General features: G+C 39.2%; 1 protein-coding gene across 10 annotated transcripts in view; it reads right to left on the bottom strand.

The window, feature by feature from the left end:
* Positions 1–23,671, bottom strand: part of pum (pumilio) — a 204,546-nt gene that overhangs the window by 71,541 nt on the left and 109,334 nt on the right. For 5 of the 10 annotated variants that reach the window (XM_089256794.1, XM_089256791.1, XM_089256812.1 and 2 more), the window contains one exon: positions 10,584–10,595. The exons of the other annotated variants lie outside the window; for them this stretch is intronic. In XM_089256794.1, coding sequence (XP_089112920.1) covers positions 10,584–10,595 — 12 coding nt within the window. The remainder of the gene's footprint in view (positions 1–10,583; positions 10,596–23,671) is intronic. 10 annotated transcript variants of the gene reach the window in all.

The following is a 23,671-nucleotide window of genomic DNA, read 5'->3' as shown; positions in this document are numbered from 1 at the left end:
CCGAAAGGAGCGGCTATGAGAGGCTGAGAAAAAAACAACAAAAGAGCAGCTCACGCAACGCGATTTAATCCTTCAAATGTTGACAACTGCTCAGCATTCAGGGTATGCCGGCTCGCGACAGCGCCAACAACAAAGGGATTTTATAATACCAAAAAAGAAAATAACGCCAAGAAACAAAAAACAGTAGATCAAAGATGAGAGAAAAATAAATCCAATACGTAAAAAAAATAAAAATATATGAAATGGTTGGGGATGAAACATAAGCTCAAGCTTATAACAACAAAGCTGGGTTGTTCCACAATTAGTATATACAAAATTCTAAATCTTTAAATATAAATATTTCATATTCTAAAACTATCTAAAAAATTGTGTTTCAGATTTATTATTAATTTTGTTTGATTTTTTTTGTAATAATTATCTAATAAACATCTCGTTGTTATCTGCACTTCAAGGCACATTTAAAGTAAAAAGCTTAGCTGATATAACTCCACTCGGTTAGGGTATTATAAAAGTAACAACACGAACAACTAGAAGCAATGCGCAGCACAAGCATATATATTTTTTAATCAAAATTCTCTTAAATAATTAAAATGCAAATTGTGAGAGCACAAAAAGTAAATAACAACAACAAAAAATAAGAACAAACAAATGGCAGACGCTGGCGACAGGCGATGACACGCAAGGACGACAAAGCAACAAAGGACAACAGCCACAAGCCGAATGATATGACAACACTGAACAGCAGCAGCAACAACAACAATGACAGCATCATCAAGAGCTTCATGTAATAACATGCATGTTGTTGTTGTTGTTGGGGCTGCTGCTGATAATGATATTTCCAGTTGAGGACGACGACTTTGACAGTTCTTTGTGGTCTCTCGCTCAGCTCTGGCGGCGGGCAGGCAGAAAAGCGCTCGATAAGAAGGGCGAACGAAAACAACCAACGAATACGGCGTACAGCAACAGTTGCCTTAAAGTGTTAACCATTATGATACTGCTGATAATGAAGTTGAAGATGTTGATGCAGATGATGATAATGATGATGGCGATGATAATTTCACGCTGTCAGCTGCAACAAAGTGTGACAAGTCAAAGGGGGGTAAGGGTAATCGAAATGCGATAGATTAAATTCACACATGCTCCAAATATATTACAATTATTATTGTTTTTTCATTAAATTTGTTTTCTATACGGATTATGACTCTTTTCAAATATGAAGGACTCTGAGAACATCAAAATTTAATAAATAACTGTTATCAATATATGTATGTACGTACAAAAAATTAAAGATCTACAGATCTATAAAAATATATTTCAAAGGAAAATATATCCCCTGACAGCTTTTTGAGCTTCACTGATAGTCCATTTAGCTCAGCTACAGTGCCTGCTAATGAAGTTTGTCCACAGTCACACACACACACACACACACACACACACACACACACGTGTTAAATTCATGACACAAGCTTTGCATGCACAAGAAGGGTTGATGCTGCCTCGCCTCCCCCTCCTTTCACACACACACGCACACACTCCCGTTTCTCAGGAGCAAAGGTTTAACCCAAGTGCGAGCGGCACGTGCTCTGTTATGTTACTTCCCCCTTCGCTTCCTCTGCTCACCCCCCAGTCGATAGGGTCTGCGAATGTTGTGTTCATTAAGCTGCTTATTATGTTTGCACTTAAAAATTCATATGTGACTATGGCAACAAATTGTATGAGCTCTGCAAATTAGTTGCTCTGCATTTTAGTTGCTCATACTGTCTCATTAATAAACTCTCTCTCTCTCTCACTCGCTCGCTCACTGTCCTCACTCATTACGTGCACGCTTTAAAGTTGAAATTATTAGCATACTTAAGGACGCTCTCGCTGGGTTTCCAGAATTTGAAAATGTAATTAGGACAAATGGGACACATGCCACATTTTTATAGTTATTCTCTGTTGTAATAAGGGTTTTTAATGTGTTTGTTGTTGCCATTTCTCTGCTGCCTCATACCGGTTTCACTTATTTTAAGCTCAAAATGCAATTAAGTATACGACATGTGATGCCCGCCCGCTCGCACATCATTTTATTATATTAGAATCCTCACTTTTTATATAAATATTAAATTAAGCCCATGAAATTTACATTCTCACATTTATCAGGTCACAGGGCTTAGGGTTAAGAGAGGCACTGGCCGTGTGGCTTGTGCACTGAAATGTTTGTGGTTAGTTGTAAAAGATGTTGTCTAACATAAATCGCAAAGCTGTCGACCGCAAAACATTTCATTAGCCTTATCAAATGGCTCAGCAGCCAGATAGCGGCGCATGCGTTGCATGGAGAAACTCTGGGGTTAAGTGAAACCTCAAATTCAGTTGAGTTCTTTAGATTTATGAAAATTTCTTTTATGGCGTTAGACTTGTCCGTAATGCAGCCATAGAAAGAAGTTATTTTTATCGATAACTTGCAAGTTTTCATTGCTACTGAGAGTAACGAGCAGCTCACTGAAGCCACAAAGGCGTTGAACCAACGAATAGGGCTTCTGTTCTATAAATACATGTTCTATTAAACGCAGAACTATTGAGAACTCTCTATAGTTAACAGTAACAGTAACAGTCGCTGTTGCTGCTAAGCAACATTCTCTAACATTCTCATTTATCACTTAACAGCAATTGATATACTCTACCTTCCTAAACCTCTCCTCGCCCATAAATCACCAACAATTTTCCAGTACACGGCTGACTGAGCCTCGACCCGCCGTCTGCATACCATAAGAAGTGGCTCCATCAATGGAAGCGCCTTCAAAGAGAAGGCGAGAGAAACAAAAAAGATGCGAGGTCTCAAAAATGATGAGCATAATAATGTTAATGCTCATAACTGCGGAATGCCGGAATGGAACAAATGGTAACCATTGAGTGGAATGTGTATTTAAAGTCTGGCAAACACAAAGAGCGCAAAAGGAGAAGCTCGAGCAGCTGCTGAGGGTTGTCTGATGGACACCAATCTGCGGACAACAAGAGAAGGCGACACAAATGAAAAGATTGAAGGACAGAGAGAGAGAGAGAGAGAGAGAGTGAGAAAGTCGATATCAGAGAGTTTTTATACTCTAGACCAGACACGGCTAGAAAGGTGGCTAGGGCGAGGTAAGCTGCACAGGACTCGGAACGGAGCTGATGCCAACCTGCTGATGGCGCAGCTGATGCTGCACACATTAACTGGCCAACGATAAAGGACACTGCGAGGGGCAGACCTAGAGCGAGCTGGGCGCTGGCTAATGTATTTAAGCAACTAAAAGTAGCTGAGACAGCAGATGGGAGTAGGGAGTAAGAAATGACAGTGGTGGCAGCTCTTCTGGCGCACTTTGTTGCTCTGGACGCTGGCTGATGAAAAGCAATAAAAATGCAACATTATTAATCATCATCAATCAATGTCATCCATCAAAAATGCGGCAAGTCGAGGCGACGCATCGTTTATGAAGCTCCCTTTGTTCCGCTTCAGCGCTGCTGCTCCTGCTGCTGCCACTACTCCTGCTGCTGCTCTTATTCTTGCTCACATTCTTCGTGCTCGCTCTGCTCTGTCCCATTATCATCAGCAACGGCTTTTTCTACATCTAGTGACGCCCTTAGGCAAACCTGCCAGACGAACTGGAGACAATGCAGACTGAGTGGCGGGAGAGAGGAGTAGAGAGGAGGCGTGGCAGCTGTGAAGGGCGTGTGACAGTTTAATAGTTCCTAAGACACTGAGCAAGAAACGTTTAAATTGAAATATATGAAAATATGCAAGGTAAGCCCTTTAAACTCTATCCAATAGGTGTGGCAAGCCGTTTCTCGTTAACAGAGCCAACAAACTGTACAATTATGCAGATTTTCCATAACATTTGACCATGCATTTACAATTCATTGTAAATATCGAACGAAAATCTCTGTAGATTCCATTCATAACCAGTTTTCATTGGCAAGCTGTTTCGTATTATGAAGATCCGTTTATTCCATGTTTTATTGGCACACATTAGACCACCTATTAAACTCGAATTTATCAACGACAAACTAAGCACTCAATAAAACTAAACCATTCAGAAACACGAATTCTATGTCGTCGCGATAATATATCAAACGAAACCAAAGTTTTGCTTAATAATGCGACAAATCAGACCACCTTTTGCTGTGCCATGCTGAACTTGACCCCAGCCATAAATATTTCAGATCATCAAGAGGCCATAGATTTACTGAAGGTGCTTAAAATTATTTTGCGTCTTAGGTTCGTTTATATTATTTCACCAATCAAGTTCCAATACCCATTCCGATTCATGCATATGCATTGATATATGATATGCAGATACTATATATTCTACCCGAGTGTTCCAATAAACTATTAAAAAGTCACAAAGGGTGACGCTGCTGTGCGAAAGTTTGTAACAAGTTTTGTAACGAAACCGAAACGAAAACTGAAGGAGAAGTAAACAGAACAGAAAATGCAGTAACTGTAAATTTGTTGCCAAGAAAAATAAAAACAAAAGAAGCAGCGAAAGAAACAGGTAAGGAACAAGACACGACACGAATTGGGCAACTGAAAAGTTCTAAGAGCAGACTCCATTGGGGGTTGGGCGGGAGCACCTAGGTAAAGTAGGTAGCTGAATGAGAGACGAGTACTTCAAGCATTTTGTATGTCAATTGCTATTCAAGAAGTCACGACACGAAAAAAGAAGCAGACCAAGCAAAAGAAGAAGCCCAGCTAAGAGATGGATAGATAGCAGACTGTAGTGGGTGCTACAGAGAGAGAGAGAGAGAGGGCGAGTGAGGGCGAGGGAGGTACTTCAAGTGGGGAACAAAATGCCACAAAGTTTATACAAATTTTTTTTTGTTTTTTTTTTTTTTTTGAAGTCGAAAACTTTTCAAAGCAGATGTCGGTGCTTGCAAGGGAGGAGAAGCTCAAGCAACTGTAACTCAGTTTGTTAATTAAATTAACGTTGGCGTCAAAGAAAAACAACAAACTATACATATATATACTTATGTATATACATATATAAATAAAAGAAAATAAAGAACGGATACATTTAAATATGCAAGTAACGCAAAGGGTGTCATGATGTAACAAAATCTTGACTGAACGTGCGCCAAGTTCGAAAAGGTGAGACAATTACATGCAGATGAGGCTATGATCGCACACTTCCCCCCTCCCTCCCTGAGCAGCTCATGTGGCACTTAACACAATTATTATGCGTCTCGCTCTTGCACGCGCCAGCTGGTTCAAGTTTACATTGTATTTGCTTTTCCGCTTTGTTCTTTGAGCCCTTCTTTCGCTTGGACATTGACTTTCTTGGCCAAGTTCATTGACTTTACGTTCTGTTTTTGTTTCTTTCTCTACGTTTCTTTCGCTTGCCATTGTTGCACTTCGGCTTTCATTTAGTGACTGTTTTTTGCTCATATTTATTGATTGCCTTTAAAATTGTTTAACTTTTTTTTGAAAGCCTTTCTAAAGTGACAGGCAGCTCATATGATCGACAATAGACTCTTGGGGCGTACGAACTATTGGCACTAATATATAGTATAGGCAAGTGAGTGAATGAGTGAACTTCTAATTTGGGCTCTTTGGGGGATAGTGAAAGGTTTTTAAATACCTCATAAGTAGAAGACTGATAATCTATTTACTATTACTATTTATTATTCAAACTATAACTAACTTAATTTAAAAGTATATCTACTCTGCGTATACTAACGTTTCAATTCCATATCGTCCTATACTCTAAACCTTATGTATTCCTAATCTCAGACTTCACTTCCCAAGATCAACTCCAGATTACTTGAGAAGTTAATTCAGCTAAACTTTTCATTGTCTTTAAGTCGAGTTGTTTCTCAATTGTTCCCACTCAATCGAATCTAGGCTAGTTTGCTCATACGTACTTTCCACCCATCTTAAAGAAAACTCTTTGTTCATTAGTTCGCATAGTTCTCATCATTCATTAGCCGCACGTTTCCAAGCACACAAATAAAAACCTGACTCACATTTTTCGTTTACCCAGCCCAAAGCTCACGAAGAAAGCAACAAAGCGCAAGCATTTCAGAGTAAGAAAAAAAACTAAAGCCCAAACAAAAGGGAAGCGAAGAAACCGCAACGCAACACAATAAAATAAATTACAAGAGAAACATAAACAAACGTTAACCCAGTTATAATTAATGTCACGTCGAATGAAATTTATTTAAAACTATGCTAGACTCGAAATAATTTTAATCATGAAAAATAGTTTCTTAAACTCAAGTAATATTTTTAAGAATTTATTTTCATTTTTAGTTCTAGCAACACTTGTTCAACGATCTGTCAAAAGAAAGCCACGTTGATTGACTGCCTCGACAGATCCCGCGCAGCCCGCCTCAGAAGACTGTTCGCATTGGTGGAAACTAGATACAAGTTGCCAAAGACGCCCACCAGTTGACCGCATTCGACAGATAGAGAAAGAGAATGCGAATGAGAATGGGACAGAGACACAGACACAGGTGCGAGTGAGTGGGTCACATCTCTCTACCTGGTGAAAATTCCAAAAGCCAGCGCAAAATATTGTCTGTTAAATGAGCGACACTTATTTATGTAGCTTTTCATTTATCTTTTTTCACTCTTCTTGCTTTTTTTCCTTTTCATTTTTTCCGCCGCACAGCTTTTCACACTCGCCTGTTGACACATGCTTGATAAATTTGTTTTTAGCTTCGTGAAGGGGGCCTCCTTTGGGGGGCCTCTACAGAAGGCCGATACTTGGCCATATGTCAAATGGATTTGTTGCCCATTCTTGGGGAAGCGTGTGACTAATAATAAGTGGAAAGATGAAAGAAAGCAGCAACAGCAACAGCAACAGCAAATCTGATAATCTTAAGCATAATATAAGCTATACAAATATTATTAAATCATCGACACAACTGGGATTTTATAATATATTTTAAAACTGTGATTTGGAAATGTCTAGAAGCTGCATTTCGATAATATTCGCATATTAAATAAACTTATTTATATACTTCTTTATACTAAATATTCTTTTATTGCTCGTTAGACTGTTGCTCTGCCCTTTTGCCTCTTGAAATCTGTGGCTATTCCTACAGTTTATAGTTCATTTGCTCCACTGCCAAGTTCTGATTGGGCCATCCATTTAATTTTCAGTTGCGTGAGCGCCGCCGTTTTGACTGACATTTTCAATTTGCACTAACTTCAACTCCAGGTCAGCAGTGCAACACAATTGGGTGTTGAAGGGCGGTTCGGAAAGGGTTAACAGGAGCAAAACAATTTATATAAAACGCAGTGGCCACAAAAAAAAGAGAAAAAAAGTAGACAAAAAGGCCAACTGACGCCTTTCGCAAAGTATTAAGGTCAAACGCGTTAAACCAAATCCAAAACAACAACAAAGCGACAATATAGGTAATATAAACAGGCAGGCAGCATCAGCATCAGCCTCAGCATCAGCAGCAACCGCAAAGAGCACAAAATCCATGAAGAAGAGCAGCAAAAATACAAAATACAAAACCTCAAGCCAGGCCGAGAACGTTGGCAAGTAACGGTAAAAACAGAGAGTCCAAGAATTAAGTCAGGCAAAGTAAAATGTGCAACGCAAATAATTGGCCAAGGCAGAGTGCTAGACGGAGAAAGACAGAGGAAATGAGAGACTGGCTGGCTTGGCTGAAATGAAATGAAAGTTAAGAACAAACAGCAAAGCAAGGCAGGCACAGCAGAACCCAGAACTCTTTGGCTCGCTTTACCGTTATGTTGACCGCCACAGTTAACGGTGTTGCTGTACAACGTTCTCGCTCATCATGAGCCATCACAACCGGTTACATTTCTCAGCAAGCAGCTTCTTCAGCATTTAGCATTCAGACATTGACACGCGATTCGCAACAACAACAAACCAAAATTCTATCTCTGAAGTTTCCCCTGGGTTCTGATGGAACTCTATTGAACAAAAAACATAAAACAAACTGGTTTTCAATCAAGTCCAGATCTGCGGCTTTCTAAATGTACAAGTCTTTACAAGCAAACATGTGCAAATACGAAGCGAAGCGCCCACATTATTCTCTTTGATCAAGTTATGCAATAATTTGATCAATGGGAATTCGATATTAAACATTTGGCGCAATGAGCTGTCAATCTCTCAGTTGTTATTAGCCGAGTTAATAGCATTCAATTTATTATTAAGCCGCATGGTTTTTGCAATGCTAGCAGCAAAACAGGAAATTGCTCAATCAAAAACTTAGCTTTATAAAGAAAAAAAATTAATTCAAAATGCTAAATCAAAATATAACAAAACCATAAACCGAACTTGAACGCTTCCGTTTGATTGCTCAAAACAAGTGTTTTAAATATTTCATTGCAGTTTGTTCAGCTGAGTTGCTTCTTCTTCTTTTTGCGGCTGGTATTTTTCACTTTTGGTTTTTTGTTTTGATCGCAACTCTAATTCAATCGTTTGATTAGCGCACGAGCAGCAAATTTAGAAGAAATAAAATCGTTGCGCTGCTAATTATAATATTAAATAACATCTGCGAGTGGTGCAAGCAAAGTTGAAAGACGCAAAAAACACATTTGCAAGCCAGAATTACTTAACGTCTTTTGCAACACTTAAGTCATCAGCTTCAATTATATTTCAATTACCTATTCAATTTCAATTTTATCAATTACTTTTTTGATTGTCGTTCAATTGATTTCTTCAATTCAATAACAGCTTCAATTAACATTTGTATGCATCTTCTTCTTGTTCAATGAATTTAATTCCATGCAATTATGACAGCTTTCTATCGATATTGAATAGTTTGCAAATACTTTCCAAATTATAAGTCATAATACTTATTGACCACTTAAAGGCTTATCATTTTCAACACCTTTTCAATTCAAATGAATGCTATGAAAGCGATTTCTTTTTTCTTTCATCTCACTTTCAATTGCAGTTCTCATTTTCTATATTTTTTACGTTTTGAATCATTCAATTTAATTGCACTATTTTATCTATCTCATCATTTTTTCACTTTATACGCTTTCCATATCGAAACCCATATTGAAACCCTCCACATTTATGCTTAGTATTTGCATTCGATTCATTTCAATTTCTTTCAGTCTTCTTTCAATTCAATTCAACTTCTCAGACGCCCCTCTTTGAAAATATTCCAGATTCACTTTTGTCTATTTAGTTTTGGTTTATGATCTTGACATTTTCTTTACTGGCAGAACTTGCTCTGCACACAAACAGACAGATTGATATTTAGATTTGGAACTTGAATTGGGGACTAGATCCTATCTCACTAGACCAGTCTCTAGTTAATTAATTTGCTTTATCATTTTTCATGCAAACTTAATTTTGGGTTAAGTTCGGTTTTTAGTGTTTTATTCTTATTAAGTTCTATTGAACGAAATTCGGGAACGTATAAACATTTGCTTTATCATTTTTCAAGCAAACTTAATTTTGGGTTAAGTTCAGTTTTTAGTGTTTTATTCTTATTAAGTTCTATTGAATTAAGCATAAAGCGGAATTCGGGAACGTATAAACATATCACAAATTTGCTGTGCAAATCGTTTGACATTTTAATTTAATTATTCCATGCTGTCAGAATGTCGAATACAATCTTTCTTTTTTTGTTATTTTGATAAGTTTTGCACTGACACGCTTCGCTTTTTGTTTTAATATATATACATATATATTATATGTATTTTGGTATGTGAAAAGCAACAAGAATTCTTAGACTAAAGCTGTCAGACCTGTTGTGAATATATGTATATATATAATTAAATAAGTAACTCGGTTTATTGCCCTAAAATAATTCTTTATGCATTTTTTAAGAGCACTTTGAAAACATTTTTAAGCCAGTTATGCAAATTTATTTAAGGGTTAAATGAAACATATTTAGAAAATTGTTGTGTTACTCATAGCCAATACGAGAACGCCGTCTAGTCTAATAAATTCTTCAGTTTAGTGGCTCTCTTAAAAATAAACGCAATCCAAAATAGTCAAGCTACAAATAAAATAAAAACTGATGACTAACTCGGGCAAATTAAAATAGAATACCATACATATTGATAAATACTACATCAGATATATACAGACTTGATTTGTTGATTTCGGTAATCAAGAAGAGTGACTAATTAATGCCCAATTCAATTTATGATCAAATTCTGCTCTGCTATCTCGAATTGCCTGTCTCACCTGCTTGCCAGCTACTTGGCCCATATTTTGTTGTTTCCCGGTTTTGACTGTTTTTTTTTTTTTTTATTTTCTGAGTGTTTTTAATGGACTGCCAGCTGAAATAAAGTGTTATCCCAGCAAAATGGTCTTCTAATTGCTAATCTGAGTTGGGGCCCCCACTCTCTGACCTAATGACGCAAACGGATGATCATCTAGAGATTTGTTTAGTGTTCTCGAAATAGTCAATACGATTTTCATTATTATATAACACAGAATTTGGGGTTAGTAAATAAAACATGGAGCCATGTGCGAAAATTCATGCACTCGATTTACCAACAACAAAGACCTCCATTAACGGCGTGTGTTTAGATAAAAAAGAGTGCGGAGGAATCTAAATATACCGTTGTGTGTAAACAAATATCATTGGCTTTTGTTTACGAGCTGTTCAAATAGTTTACGTACATTGTCACCTACCTGCAAAGAGAATGAGAGAGAGAGAGAGAGAGAGAAACAAGCTTTAGTAATATGAATTTATATAATCGAGATATTAACAATCAAATTCTGAATACTTTATAAATAGTTTTCAGAAAACATCAATACCAAAAGGCTATCAATTCTATTAAAAGTTTTTTTTTTTTTTTATAAAAATAATCTTTTACAATATTATTTTGTTAATAGAGTTTAGCTTTTCTTGTGAATCTATATTTGGTTTAAAGCGGGCTTTATGACACGCATTCGACTAGCAGTCTTATTAAATTGGAAGCCATTGTTGACAGCTCCACTATGATAGACACTCTCTGTGAGGCAAACAAAGGCAATGTGGCTATGTGGCTATGACTATGGCTGTGGTGGCTATGGCTATGGCTATGGCTTTTGCTTTAGCTTTGGCTTTCGGCGCGAGCCTGGCAAACTAGTTAAGCCACAGGGGACGACCGAAAAATCCGCATCAAAAGCGCTGTTCATAAATCACGAGGCCTCTTTTCAAAAACAAAGGCCAACTGCGACACAGAAACCAAAACAGGGCATCAAGCGAACGGCTAGAGTGAGAGAGAGAGAGAGGGGGGCTTGGGGTAGCTCTGGCTTTTAGGGGGCCATTGGGGCGTTGTTATATCATGCAGCGGGTCAACTGCTGTTCGCGTCGCGTAGCCTCATAAATATTGACGCGATTCGTGCGCCGAAAATTGTCACTCGCGGTTTTTTGCCGTTGTTGGGTTATTAAAAAATTCATGGCTTGTAAAATGCAGAAAATCCAGGAATATCAAATATTTAAAATGTCTATAAAAGACAAGAAAGAGAGACAAAGCCAGGCCAATTGGCTGACTGGCTGGCTGGCGAGGCAAAGCGGCTTAAACACACACACACACACACACAGATTTCGGGCCCCTGGCCTTTTGACCACAAAATGCGACTGGGGTGGTGGTATATTCTTTTTATTTTTTTTAGGGTTTTAAGGGTTTTCATACTGTTCCGCTTTCATTGCCTGCGTTTGACTGGCGGCCACTCGAAAAATATCATTTACATGTAGAGGACACATCCTTGGCGCCTCTGGGTGCCCGCCGCTCCCAGCTTCAAATACACACGAGAAGAACTTTCATATAGCTCCCGCAGCCCTAAAATATAAAGGGCAGTCACACTTTTCCCAGCTCAATTCGAATACTTTCTCTCTCTCTCTATTTTTTTTTTTTTTTTTTTTTTTTTGTCATGTGTCGCATTTCTCTTTTTTTTTTGTATTCATTTATTTATGCCTCTGCTGCTGTCGCTGACGCTGACCATGCGATGCCCCAAGCACCGGCCACGCCCACTCACACACCCCACTCGACGTGCTGCCCTTTGAACCCTTTGATTTCTGGCATTTCACTTTTGCTGAATTTAACGCAAAATTAAATTAAATTTCATTTTCATGCTGCACCGCCGTCTGACAATGCAAGCAGCAACTTTTATTTACTTTAACTTCCAACAATTTATATGGAAATTTTCACATATTTTGTGATATGCGTGCTCTTCTTCTTCTTCTTTTTTCCATTCAATATTTAAGAAATTCTTTTATTTTTAACTTCAAAGTGCAGTGGTTCGCATGTTTTTAAAGGGATTTCGATTTGTAATTTGTGTTTATTTTGGCGCAGCCTCTGCGCAAATATATACTAACAGGCGCTGGCAACAACAACAACAACAACAACAACGAGAAGAGTTTATAGCACATCTGTGAAATTCTCTTTATCATATTTTTTGTTTCTTTTCTGTTTTTGGTTTTGTTTATGCTTTAATTACGTTTATGCGGCTGATTTATGTTGATGCAAAAGCAGCAAAAGCAAGGGAACTTCTGGCTGCCCATAAGCTGCCAGCTGTTTGTATTACTCTGTGGGTGGGTGGTTGGTTCTGTCTTTGCTAATGGGCTGGGCCAAGCACTTGGCCTTGAAGCAGCAGCGCTAATAGAAATGGCAAATGTCGAGCTAGAACGAGGGTTGATCGCAATTTAACTTGAGCTTAGGGGATGCTTATTATAGATTATGGAACCATGGCAATCGAAAGCATGTCCAGCTGCATGAAAAATTAATAATAAAATCAATATGATAGACTTTTAAATAGAGCTGTATGCATTTACTGCCCCCCCCCCCCCCCCCCCCCCCATGTGTGTATTTAAAATAAATATGAGAATTTCAGAATGTATTAAAGTCTGTCCAAACCAAGCGAAACATATTCTATTGCTTGATTCTTTATATTTTATTATTTTAATCAATATAAATTGAACACACAGAGTATAAGCTTCTTCTACAAGTTACGCTTGTTATTCAATTCTCATTTACTTGAGTGCATTATGCAGGTTTCTTAAGTACTCTTGACTAGTTCTATGCACTATGACTCTCTTTGTAGTATTTTCCACTCTTTACCTTTGGCCCGCATCAGGCATATGTACTCGCTGTCTCTCTGCAGACATATGAGCCTTTCGCCTTGCGTTGGCATGATAAATGACTGGCATACATTCTATATGACCGAAACAGTCATTCATCTATTCGAAGCAGCTATCTAACCCCAGAATCTATCTAACCATCTATCTATCCAACTTTGGCTCTGTATATATATTTGGCTCTATATATATTTGTATGTTGTTTTGTTCTGCTAGCCAACAATATGGCAAATATGGCAACAGAATCTATTCAATACGCAGTCACTCGTTTTTTCTTTCTTTCTCTCTCTCTCTCTCTCTCTCTCACTCTCTCGCTCTGCCTTTGTCTCTGTTGTCCAGTTGGGAGCTTCTATCTAATATGACCATCGAAAACTTTTGTTGCCATTGTTGTTGCTGTTGTTGTTGTTATTGCAACTTGTCAGTTTCGGCGCAAAGACCATCAATTTACTTAGCTTTATTATGTGCACACGCAGCGGGAAGTATTCCCCATGAATTTAGGGAGGTGTGGAGCAAGGGCTGACTCTATTCTCCATTTGGCGATTTGGCCCCTTTGTTTACGCTTTGCACGCAATGCATAAAAGCGCAAAAAACGAAGCGAAGCAGAGGGGGCGAGGCAGGGACGGGGCATATATATATCAGAAAATCGTTTCCGTATGCAAGTGTCGTAGTGGCATGCAGTTACATACCCTTTCCCACCCGTGCAACACAAAAACAATGGCTAGGCAGCAGCAGCAGCGGCGGCAGCAGCGACAACAAAATGTATCTTGACACTTCATCGTTAGCCAAAAAGTAGCGCAACGTACATGGCTAAACAAAAGACAAGCAAAGCACAGGACAAGGCGTGGCAGGCACAACGTGACACGAGGCGGGCTGGCTGGATCTCGCGGGCGGGCGGGGCCAGTAGGGGCCAAAGGGAGCCAAGTGCCTGCATTTTCGCGCTTGGCGTTAAATTCCCTTGACAGCTATAAAATTGCATTTTAGAGTAGCGCAAAAAAAAGGCCACAAAATAGAAGACAGCTCTAGCAACAAAAAAACCAGAATAAAAATAAAAATAAAATACATACAAATACAATGTAGCATAGCTACGTACATAATAAATAGTTATTGCCAATACAACAACAACAACAACAACAACAACGAATACACACACACATACAAAATTGATATTCCCCAATGTGTGGCACAGCAAAAGTGCGACATCATTATATAAATTGTGTGCGTGCGTGTGTGTGTGTGTGTGTGGAAGGAAACATGGAACGCGCAGCATCATATGTTTTGTATCGAACAGCTACGTGTGCCGAGAGCGAACGCCGAGCGTTGGCTTGAAGTGATTTCACACACATGTTTTTTTTTTTTCTTCTTCTGCCACACCCCCTCTCACGTGCGTGTGTGTGTGTGTGTGTGAACGCAAACATGACCACAGGAAATGTTTCACAGCTGTGCAGCAGAGGCCAACGCCAAAGCAAAGGCGCAAAAGTATCTCAGCGTTCGCAACTATTTGTCAAAGTTGAAGGCAGCACAGGGGGAGGGGAGGAGGGGAGGGTGTTTTGAAGCGAGGGCTGCCGCTTAGGGTTGTCCAGGCATTTAAGTAAACAAACAGTAAAATGGCACGTGACAAATGCCAGATAGTTGCACATACATGCATACATACATAGATACATACATACATACATGTATCTATGTATGTGCGAGTGTATCTTAGGGCTACAAGTTGAGACTGCGTTTTAGCTAGTTTCTACTTGAAGCACAGGCAAAAGTAATTTCCTGAATTCTCTCCTCTGTCACACACTCGCTCTGTCTCACTCTCGCTCTCTCTCACACATATTATCTGTCTTCTTTTGTTGATGACATGCGGCGTCTGTCACACATGTTGACAGGCAACGCCCCGCAGTTTCGAGGCTCGCCTGTGTGCCAGCTGATAGCGAGCGCGGCACGTGTTGCAGCCACGTGAATGACTCGAGGGCAATGCGGCAACAGGATGGCAACCCTCGCCACACACACACACACAATTTCTTTTTCATTTTGCCAGTTTCTGAGTTGTATTTTTTTTCACTTATGTAGAGATTACACGCTTGTCAGGCGCAGCCAAAAGCCGCTCATTTGCCATGCATATCAAGTCGATGGGCAAAGGGGTTAACACAGCTCGTAGCCAGAGGCGCAGAGCAGCAGCGGGACTTAGATTATTTCAGTCTGTGATATGGCAAACTCCATACGAACTTTGCTGTAAATAATTCCAAAACATTCAAAATTTAAATGAAACCTGGCGAGTTCATGAATTCGTGTCTTAAGCAGCTTGTGACACTTGGCTGTCGGAAAAGTAACGCGCAGCAGCTAGATAAGCTGACAGAGACACGCAGAGAGATGGCTCACAGAAAAGAAAAGTGTGTCAGTCGAGTGAAATTGTCATAATTATTATATGAGCCAAGTTAACTGACTCGCAATGCCATGAAATTCAAATGCTCATTGCATTAGCCATGGCCAACTTTCACCCACATTCAGCATTTGGTAATGCGTGTCTCGCTCCTCCCCCTCATATGCATCTCTGGCAGTGCATATTGCGTTTTCCTTCTCTACAGAGAGTTGGACATGCACATCCCCATCTCCCATTCCCATTGTCATTATTTCCATTCTTCATTATTATTATTCTTAGCATATCAGACTAGACTTTTAACCCAGTTTGCAGTTCTAAATATGTGTGTGTGTGTGTGCCACAAAGGGCGGCAACTGCAATTAACATTTTCAATTGCAATTGCTCGTGCGAAACTGTTAAATTGCACAGCGCATTTCCGCCGCATACAAAACATTTCCATTTCCAGCCCAGAAAATCAAATAAAAAAAAACACGCAAAAAAAATACATAATCCACTTGGGGTTCGACTAACAGTTACCCTGGAGATGGTGTTCTTATTTCAAGCCTTTGCTAAGCTAAGCTTCAGCATATATTCACAAGTTTTATCCTACTCTCCTTTTTCTCTGCTCTTAACTTTACAGTTTCTATGACTACAGTCTGCACCACGCAAACGCTACAGGGTATTCAATAGTTCCAAGTCCTCGGAAGCGCTTTGTACTTGCAAATTATTTAAGCAAATTATGCGCACAGCTACTTCATCATTCAAGTAATAAGAGAGAGAGCCGAGCGCGAGTCCAACACTGGCAAACGCCCTAAGCAAAGCCCCCGCCCCCTGGCTGCCACCCATCAACCATCAACCCTCAGTCCTCGACCCCCTGCTGGCACCTAGCATCTAACGGCTGGTAAATTTTCATTCGCATTCATAATCCCTAAAGAGCCAAGTCGCAAAATGAGCAAAAAACTTTGCATATCAGTTTGCTGGCCTTTGTGAAGCCAGTAGAAGGCGCTGGGCGCTGGGCGCTGGCCGGGAGCGGGGGCGGGCTGCGGAGGCACAGTTTGGCAATTTGCTGAAAATTTGTTTGGCACAAATTGTAATCCGAGTTGAGCAGTTGCAGTTGAACACTTTTTGGGCACTAAACTGTAAACTCGGATCATAATTAATATTATAAGGCGGTAAGTTTGGAAAGTGGGCGTGGCTATGCCATAAACCATTGTCGCTGCAGGCTGTTCATTTATTAAGAATGAAATTTGCCTGATGGACTGGCCCCAAGAACAAGAATTCAAGTTGATTTGCTTAGCCCAATTAAATTCTCGATTTACTTCCGCATAAAAATATTATTAAATATATCTAGAATTCGCTTTAATCAATATTCACGAGCCCAAAGAGCAGTTAGAGACGTCCAAAGCAACATTTACATTCGAATTTACTTAGGCATACGACACGCTCAAGACTTCTTGACACGCACTCGTGAGATTATTTTGTGTCTTTCGCTAAGCCAGACTCCCCGTTTAAGACCCGGCCCATGTAGCTGTCAATTGTGCTACTTGCCACACAGAGAATGCACCATTATGTGGCATTTGCATACGCTGTCAGTGGTGCAGCAACAGCAACAACTAGTTGCAATTAACTTGAGCAGCGCAATCTCTATAGACAACATATGAACATCTGCCAGAGAGTGAGAGAGAAAGAGAGAGAGATTTATGTATGTATACGCAGAGCCACAATCGAATCACACACAAATGCTAAACTCACTTTAGGTGGCTGTCGTTATCAGTTTAGTTGGCCTTTTGCCGAAGTGCACCACCCAGCGCACCACACATCGACATCATTCAAATGGCTAACAAATTGCGCTGTCGAATGCAATATTTTTGCTTTTAGCCATAATACCTTTTACATATGCTACGACAGCAGCCGCCAGGGCAAAGCATTTTAAGCAGCCTCCTGCATCCGTTAACCCCACCCTGCCTCTCCCTCTCTCTCTCTCTCTCTCTTGAGCATCGCTATCTCTCCCTCTCTGGCTGGCAAGGTAAGTAAGTTGCATGCACTGCATGCAAGCCAGCTCTTGAGCCAGCTTGTTAGCATGAAATGTGTCTGCCTCAGCTTTGGCCTGGGTCTGGGTCTGGGTCTGGGTCTGCTTCACTCTCCTCTGTTACGTGGCTCGCCATAGATACCAAAGATGCCACAGTGATAAATCCTTGCGGCTTTTTATTTCCACAGCGGCGTCGTCCCACTCGTGTGGGTGTGACATGCTCTATGGCCACGCCTCTAGCCGCCTCTGTCTGAGCATTGCATTACAAGCATAATAATTCTTACTGACAGCTCACGACGAGATGTTACTAGTCGCTCTCCTCGCCCGCCCCCTCTATTACTCACTCAATCTGTCTCTCTCTCCCTCTCTTTCGATACGGGCTCTTCTTTTAAGGCGTTCATCTAAGAGAACCCACAGCATTTGTACATACCCTAACCAATGCGGGTATTTCAGCTTGCTAAGCAATTATGTATTATGATATAATAATACAATTATGTATTACTCTTATCTTATCTGATCTCAGGGATAGCTTTGGCTTACTTTTCAGTATCCATAATCAATAAATAAATATTATAAAATACATTAATAAAAATGATATTCTACAACACACAACTATTCAGTTAGATAAGTATAGCTTGAATATGCTTTACAGCAAAAGTTTTGATTGCTTGCCACATCTGCACCAAAACCTACCCAAGCTATATTATTCATTAAGTCTGACCAGAGAGCATTTGAAAGCTGTAAACTTTTTATTTTATCGTCGTATGCTTTACTTTTAAAAAATTCTATTTCCCCTTTCTTTGCACTTAGCGCCCAATTAAAGCAAAAGTTTTATTTCATTTCTATTTCGCATCCTTTTTCTGTTATTTGTGCCTGGGTCTAACCAGTGAAATTTACGCCTCGTTAATTTCAATTTAAGAGTAGACAATTTGAAAAAAAAAGTCAAGTATATTTTTTATACATATATATGTATATAACGTATATATATTTGCAAAGGCTGCGGCTTTTTAGATACGCAGATCGCCGCATTTTCAACTCTAAAGCGCAAATTAACAGCTCCGTTTCGAACGACCCTTAAACCAGACATCCCAGCCCACCCACTTATGATACACATATACATTCACGCACACACACACACACACACACACACACGTACATTGGCTTTGGCATAAAAATGTATTTTATCGTTGGCCAGGAAACAGTTTTGCGGCAGCCGGAAATGTTTCCACTTCCACTTTATTGCGGCTCATTCTTATTCCTCTTTTGTATTTGCGGCTCTATCCAACTCTCTCTCTCCCTCTCTATCTCTGTTGCATAAAGAGTTTACAGCAATCCACACCGCATTGTACAAAGTGCATTACATATTTTACTAATTAAAATAATGGAAAATACAATATTTGTAATTATTTACATTTATTTTTTTCTTGTTTTTCATTCTCTTGCTTTTTTCCCATAGTTTTTTGGGTTATCCGGGGGATTATGACATGACCCAATGCTTTACTGAGTAATTTGGACAAATATCTAAGGGGAGGCCGAAGAGTCAGCGACTGCAGTTGACAGTGGTCTCATCATTTAGCATAATGAGGTCGAGTGCTGATTACATTTGGACTTGGTTTAAGAGAAAAATAGAGATATAACCGTTGCCAAGATACATTATCATAGCTCTGGGCATTGTTCTAGCAAAAAATTCAATTCAAATTGATTTTAATTTCATAGCTAAATAATTATTATTGTGTTTTACTGTATTTGTAATTTATATTACCATATTTAGTATGTACAAAAAATACCTGTTAAAGCCATAAAGAATCGAGTGCAAAAAACAAAAATGGTCTAACAGCTAAAAGGTTTTATATTATTCTCTGAAATAATTGTGTTCACAATTATTTATTCCATATTTCATCTTTAATCTGCTCGCTATTCCATTTAAATCTTGACAATTCTTATTTTTTCATGTACTCGTCTTACCTTCTTATTAAGATCTAAATTTTATTACATTCCTTTAGCCACACAGCCCATAAATATTTCACGCTTAATTGCACTTTTGACCTCGCCGATCGTTACGAATAATCTTATTTTAAGTGCAATCAACTTTTAATGAAACCGCATTAAATATTTGACCCCGCATATAAGAAAAGTAGCCAAGAAATTAAATATATAAAACCAGTTATAAATTTGTCAAAAATCGTAAGTGAGAACGGGAGAGGGAGAGCAAAGACGAATGAGAGAGAGAGCAAAAAAAAAAAAAAAAAAAAAACAAGTTTAAAATATATTTCAAGTGTTGACAATTGACTTAGTGACTCTTCGCCGCTGGCCACAGGCACTTTGAAAAGTATGCGCACCACTCGTAATCTTCACACATGAAAACACACAAAAATATATTATAATGTAGACATAAGGTTAAGAAGGCGTTGGAGGAGCGAGACAAACAGAGATTGAGAATTATTCAAATGATATGAGCCGCAGAACTTTAAGTCAACAGCTGCTGCTGCGGCTGCTGCTTGTGCTGGCCCACGCCCCCGCCCCTTCTCTGCGCCATCGCCTGTGGCCTGGCTTTATTCAGTTGTCTTGGCCACATTTCTTTGTTTTTTTCTTCTTTTTTTTTAAGCCCATTCCGGCACACATTGCCCTGGGTCATTGACATGCGGGCTACCACACACGAAATACTTATAAATATGTTATAAAGAAAGCACAAAAATGCTATTTGAGATGACAACAGAAATAATAAAACAATAAATCGATTAAAACACAAATAAAATAAATGGATCACAGCATCGAAAACTGAAACAAAATTATGACAAACATTTTTTACTCTTTTTTTTGCTTTTGCTATTATTGAATAATTTGTTCATTAAGTTTCATGCTATTAGATGATATTTTCGCCAATTCAAAGAAATTCTCGTTACACTTGAATGGGATAAACGCTTAATGGCTTTTCGATTCGCTGTGAAGATATGAATGTTCTATACATTCTGTTATTTATAGTCTATATGAATCATGAATCAAGCAGCAGCAATTGTGTAAATTTATATGTTAATGGTATAATGGGAATTTTTACCAGTTTTATATGATTATCTTAGCTGGGAGATAATTGTAATAACATCTCTCAAAAATGTTTTAGATCTGTAACTTTTTACTTCAATTCTTAAACATGATTTAAAGATATTCCTATCCATTTACTTACATTTCTAATCAATTTTCTGTACATAGGAAAATCCATAAAAACAAGAAACCATAAACCAAAATTAAATTTTGAGCTTCAGCATATGGTGAAATGCCCGAAACGAGCGAATAATATAAAATAGGGTGTACAAGACATATGGGAAAAATATATACATATAATAAATATGCCCAGCATCAACGTAATTTTCTGCACATTTGAGCAGAAAATTATCGATTTTATATGCAGCAGAGCGCCGAATGCAACACAGTGGCAGCAAATAGAGCGCCACAGGCAAGGCAGGCGGAGGGCTGGGTAGGGGCCAGGACTGGGATAGGGTGTGCGCGGGACCAGCGACATGTGCCAGGGGCAGTCAGACAGTTTTTGGATTGGAACTGAAATTCAAGTGAAATGATGCCCAGTATTTGATGAAAGCGGCAAAAAATAGTCTACAGCAAAATGGGGTTTCGAATGTTTATGCCGAGGAGATTCCCAGAGAGAACGAGAGCCATAGAGAGAGAGAGAGAGAGAGGGGGAATATATTTGGACAGACGCATAGCTGAGGCTCAATGGGAGTGGGAAGGTGTTGGCGGTAACGGCGGCTACTACTTTGCTTACTTTTCATTCAAATATTTTGATGTGTGTACTTAACGCGGCGATACTTGTACGGGCGATAGGGTTATAAATGGGGGATGAGCACGGGGTTGGGTGTTGAATTGATATTTGCTGCGGCTCGCACTGTCCTCATCTCTCCCTCTTCCTCATCCATCCAATAGCTGTCTCTCTGTGGTTCAATAAACTTGCGCGTGAATTTTCTATTTTACGTGATTTTTTTCCCACTACTTTTCCCTTTTATTTTTTTTTATCACCGATTCGTTTAATGTTCAACATGTTTTACAATATGCCAGAGACAGAAGCAGCAGCAACAACAAAATGGAACTGGGCCCAAATGTGCGATTGACATGGGGCAAACAGCAATAAGGGGAGGGCGACATGCTGCACAGGGGCGTGGGGCTGCGTTTTATGTGTCAAACATTCTATGAAGTGAAGTGGGCGCTAAGAGCACGAGGCAAATGAGGTGCGCAAACGGTGGGCGGCATACGACACGGGTCTGGGGAGGTGTGGCAGCCCAACGAGGCGCATAAAACAGCCGGTCCGTTTCCCAGCGGAATTTTTGCGTTTTTGTTTTGAAGTGCTCTGCCAGTAAATGCGTGAGAGCACGCGGCGGGCAGACGCCGAGGAGGCATTGTGTGTTTTAGGTGAGTAGCTGATAGATGGTTGAAATGCAAACGCAGCCAGCCACATGGCGCATTGTGCCCTGGGGCTTGGACGGAACATACAACGGATTTATCTAGAGTTATCTAGAGTTATGGTGAGTTATTTTAGAGTTAAGCTGTGCAGCCGAATAATCATTGATTAAGTATTAGGCCTAATAATTAATGAATACTATCTAATTAGATTCTAGTATCTGGTATGTTAAATCTGGTTATCTAGTTTCTAGTATCTAGTATCTAGTATCTAGTATCTAGTATCTAGTATCTAGTATCAAGTATCAAGTATCAAGTATCTAGTATCTGGTATCTGGTATTTAGTATCTAGTATCTGGTATTTAGTATCTAGTATCTAGTATCCAGTATCTAGTATCTAGTATCTGGTATCTAGTATCAAGTATCTAGTATCTAGTATCTAGTATCTAGTATCTAGTATTTAGTATCCAGTATTTAGTATCTAGTATTTAGTATCTAGGATCTAGGATCTCGTAACTAGTATCAAGCATCTAGTATCTACTATCTAGTATCTGGCATTTAGTATCTAGTATCTAGTATCTCTTAACTCCTATCTCTCTACTCTTATCTATTACCCCCTTTGCTATCTATCTACATAACAATTAGCGATTCCTTTCTCATTTGGTATCTAAATAAATATATCAAATGACAAATGTTCTATACCTGCATATGTTTTTAGCATCTCAGATTAATACTGAACATGCATACAGACAGCTCCTTTTTAAAATGTATTTTCTTTACTGATTTCCACATCAATGCCCGTCCGTTTATTGAACATCTTTTTAGATAGAAATTCCTCTTCATTATGGCACTGACATCGGGCTTTCATCTCATTTTCTGCTCAAGACTCTGCTGCCGTCTCTTTCATCAGACACTTTGGTTTGACCTTTCTTGCCTGCTAATTTGCTGTCATTTTGCTATGTGCACCCACTCCGATGCTTGACATCTGTGCCCGTGCGCCCGCCGTCCCCTCTCCGCCCCTTCCCGTGCGCCATCTATGCATTATATATCGATCAAAATTCAATTTGTGACGCTTTTTTGACAACGCTTAAAGCAGGAAATGCGCCCGAAAAAAGCGAAACGAAGCTACAACAAGAACAAAATTAACTTTAATTGAAAAAGTTTGTGACGCACTTTTCGTTGTCGTTTTTTTTTTTTTTTTTTTTTTTAATTCAGTTTCCTTTGCTTTTTATATTTTGTTTGCCAATTTTCATTTTTGTGCTTTTCTTTTTTTTTGGTTTGGAAAGAAGGTGGCAAAAAGAGATTCCAAGTGTGTCTTACGTGAGAGTTGGGCGAGAGCGAGAGACTGAGAGGGTCCTCGAGCGGTTTTTAATTAACCTAATTTGCAGCTGAGCTCCCAAGTTTTGCCTCATTATTTATTCTAAAGTTTCCGCTCGCATTCTGGCTCTCTCTCACTCACTCACTCTTTCTCTCCCCCTTTCTCGTTCTTTACTCGTGTTGGGTAACTGTTTGGTTGTCACTTCATATCATTCATGTGTCACACCCCCTTGCACAGAGAAGCCAACCGACTTGACACACTGTTTTCAGGGTCATATTAAATCAGGTTGAATAGCGCAATACTGCCGCGAAAGCGTATGAATATTTCAGCTGTCTGATAATTAGGAATGCAGTACGAAAAGACCAAACACAAATATTACAACTGCAGGGGCACAAGTTGAGAGTTTCGTTTAACTGCAGATATGTAATTTGAAATTCCATAAATTCTTTATGAGCAGCATGCTCCTATCTGCCTCTGGCCAAGTCTTGATATTAGTTCTCTGTCTTTTTCGTAAATAAAAAAATAAAAGGACTCGATACTTTTG

This window comes from Drosophila navojoa, chromosome 2 (genome assembly GCF_054131105.1).
Source record: "Drosophila navojoa isolate 15081-1374.11 chromosome 2, UAZ_NAV_1.0, whole genome shotgun sequence".
In the NCBI taxonomy this organism is placed as follows: domain Eukaryota; kingdom Metazoa; phylum Arthropoda; class Insecta; order Diptera; family Drosophilidae; genus Drosophila; species Drosophila navojoa.
The sequence above is the reverse complement of the archived record's forward strand: the minus strand, read 5'-3'. Positions and strand labels throughout refer to the sequence as shown.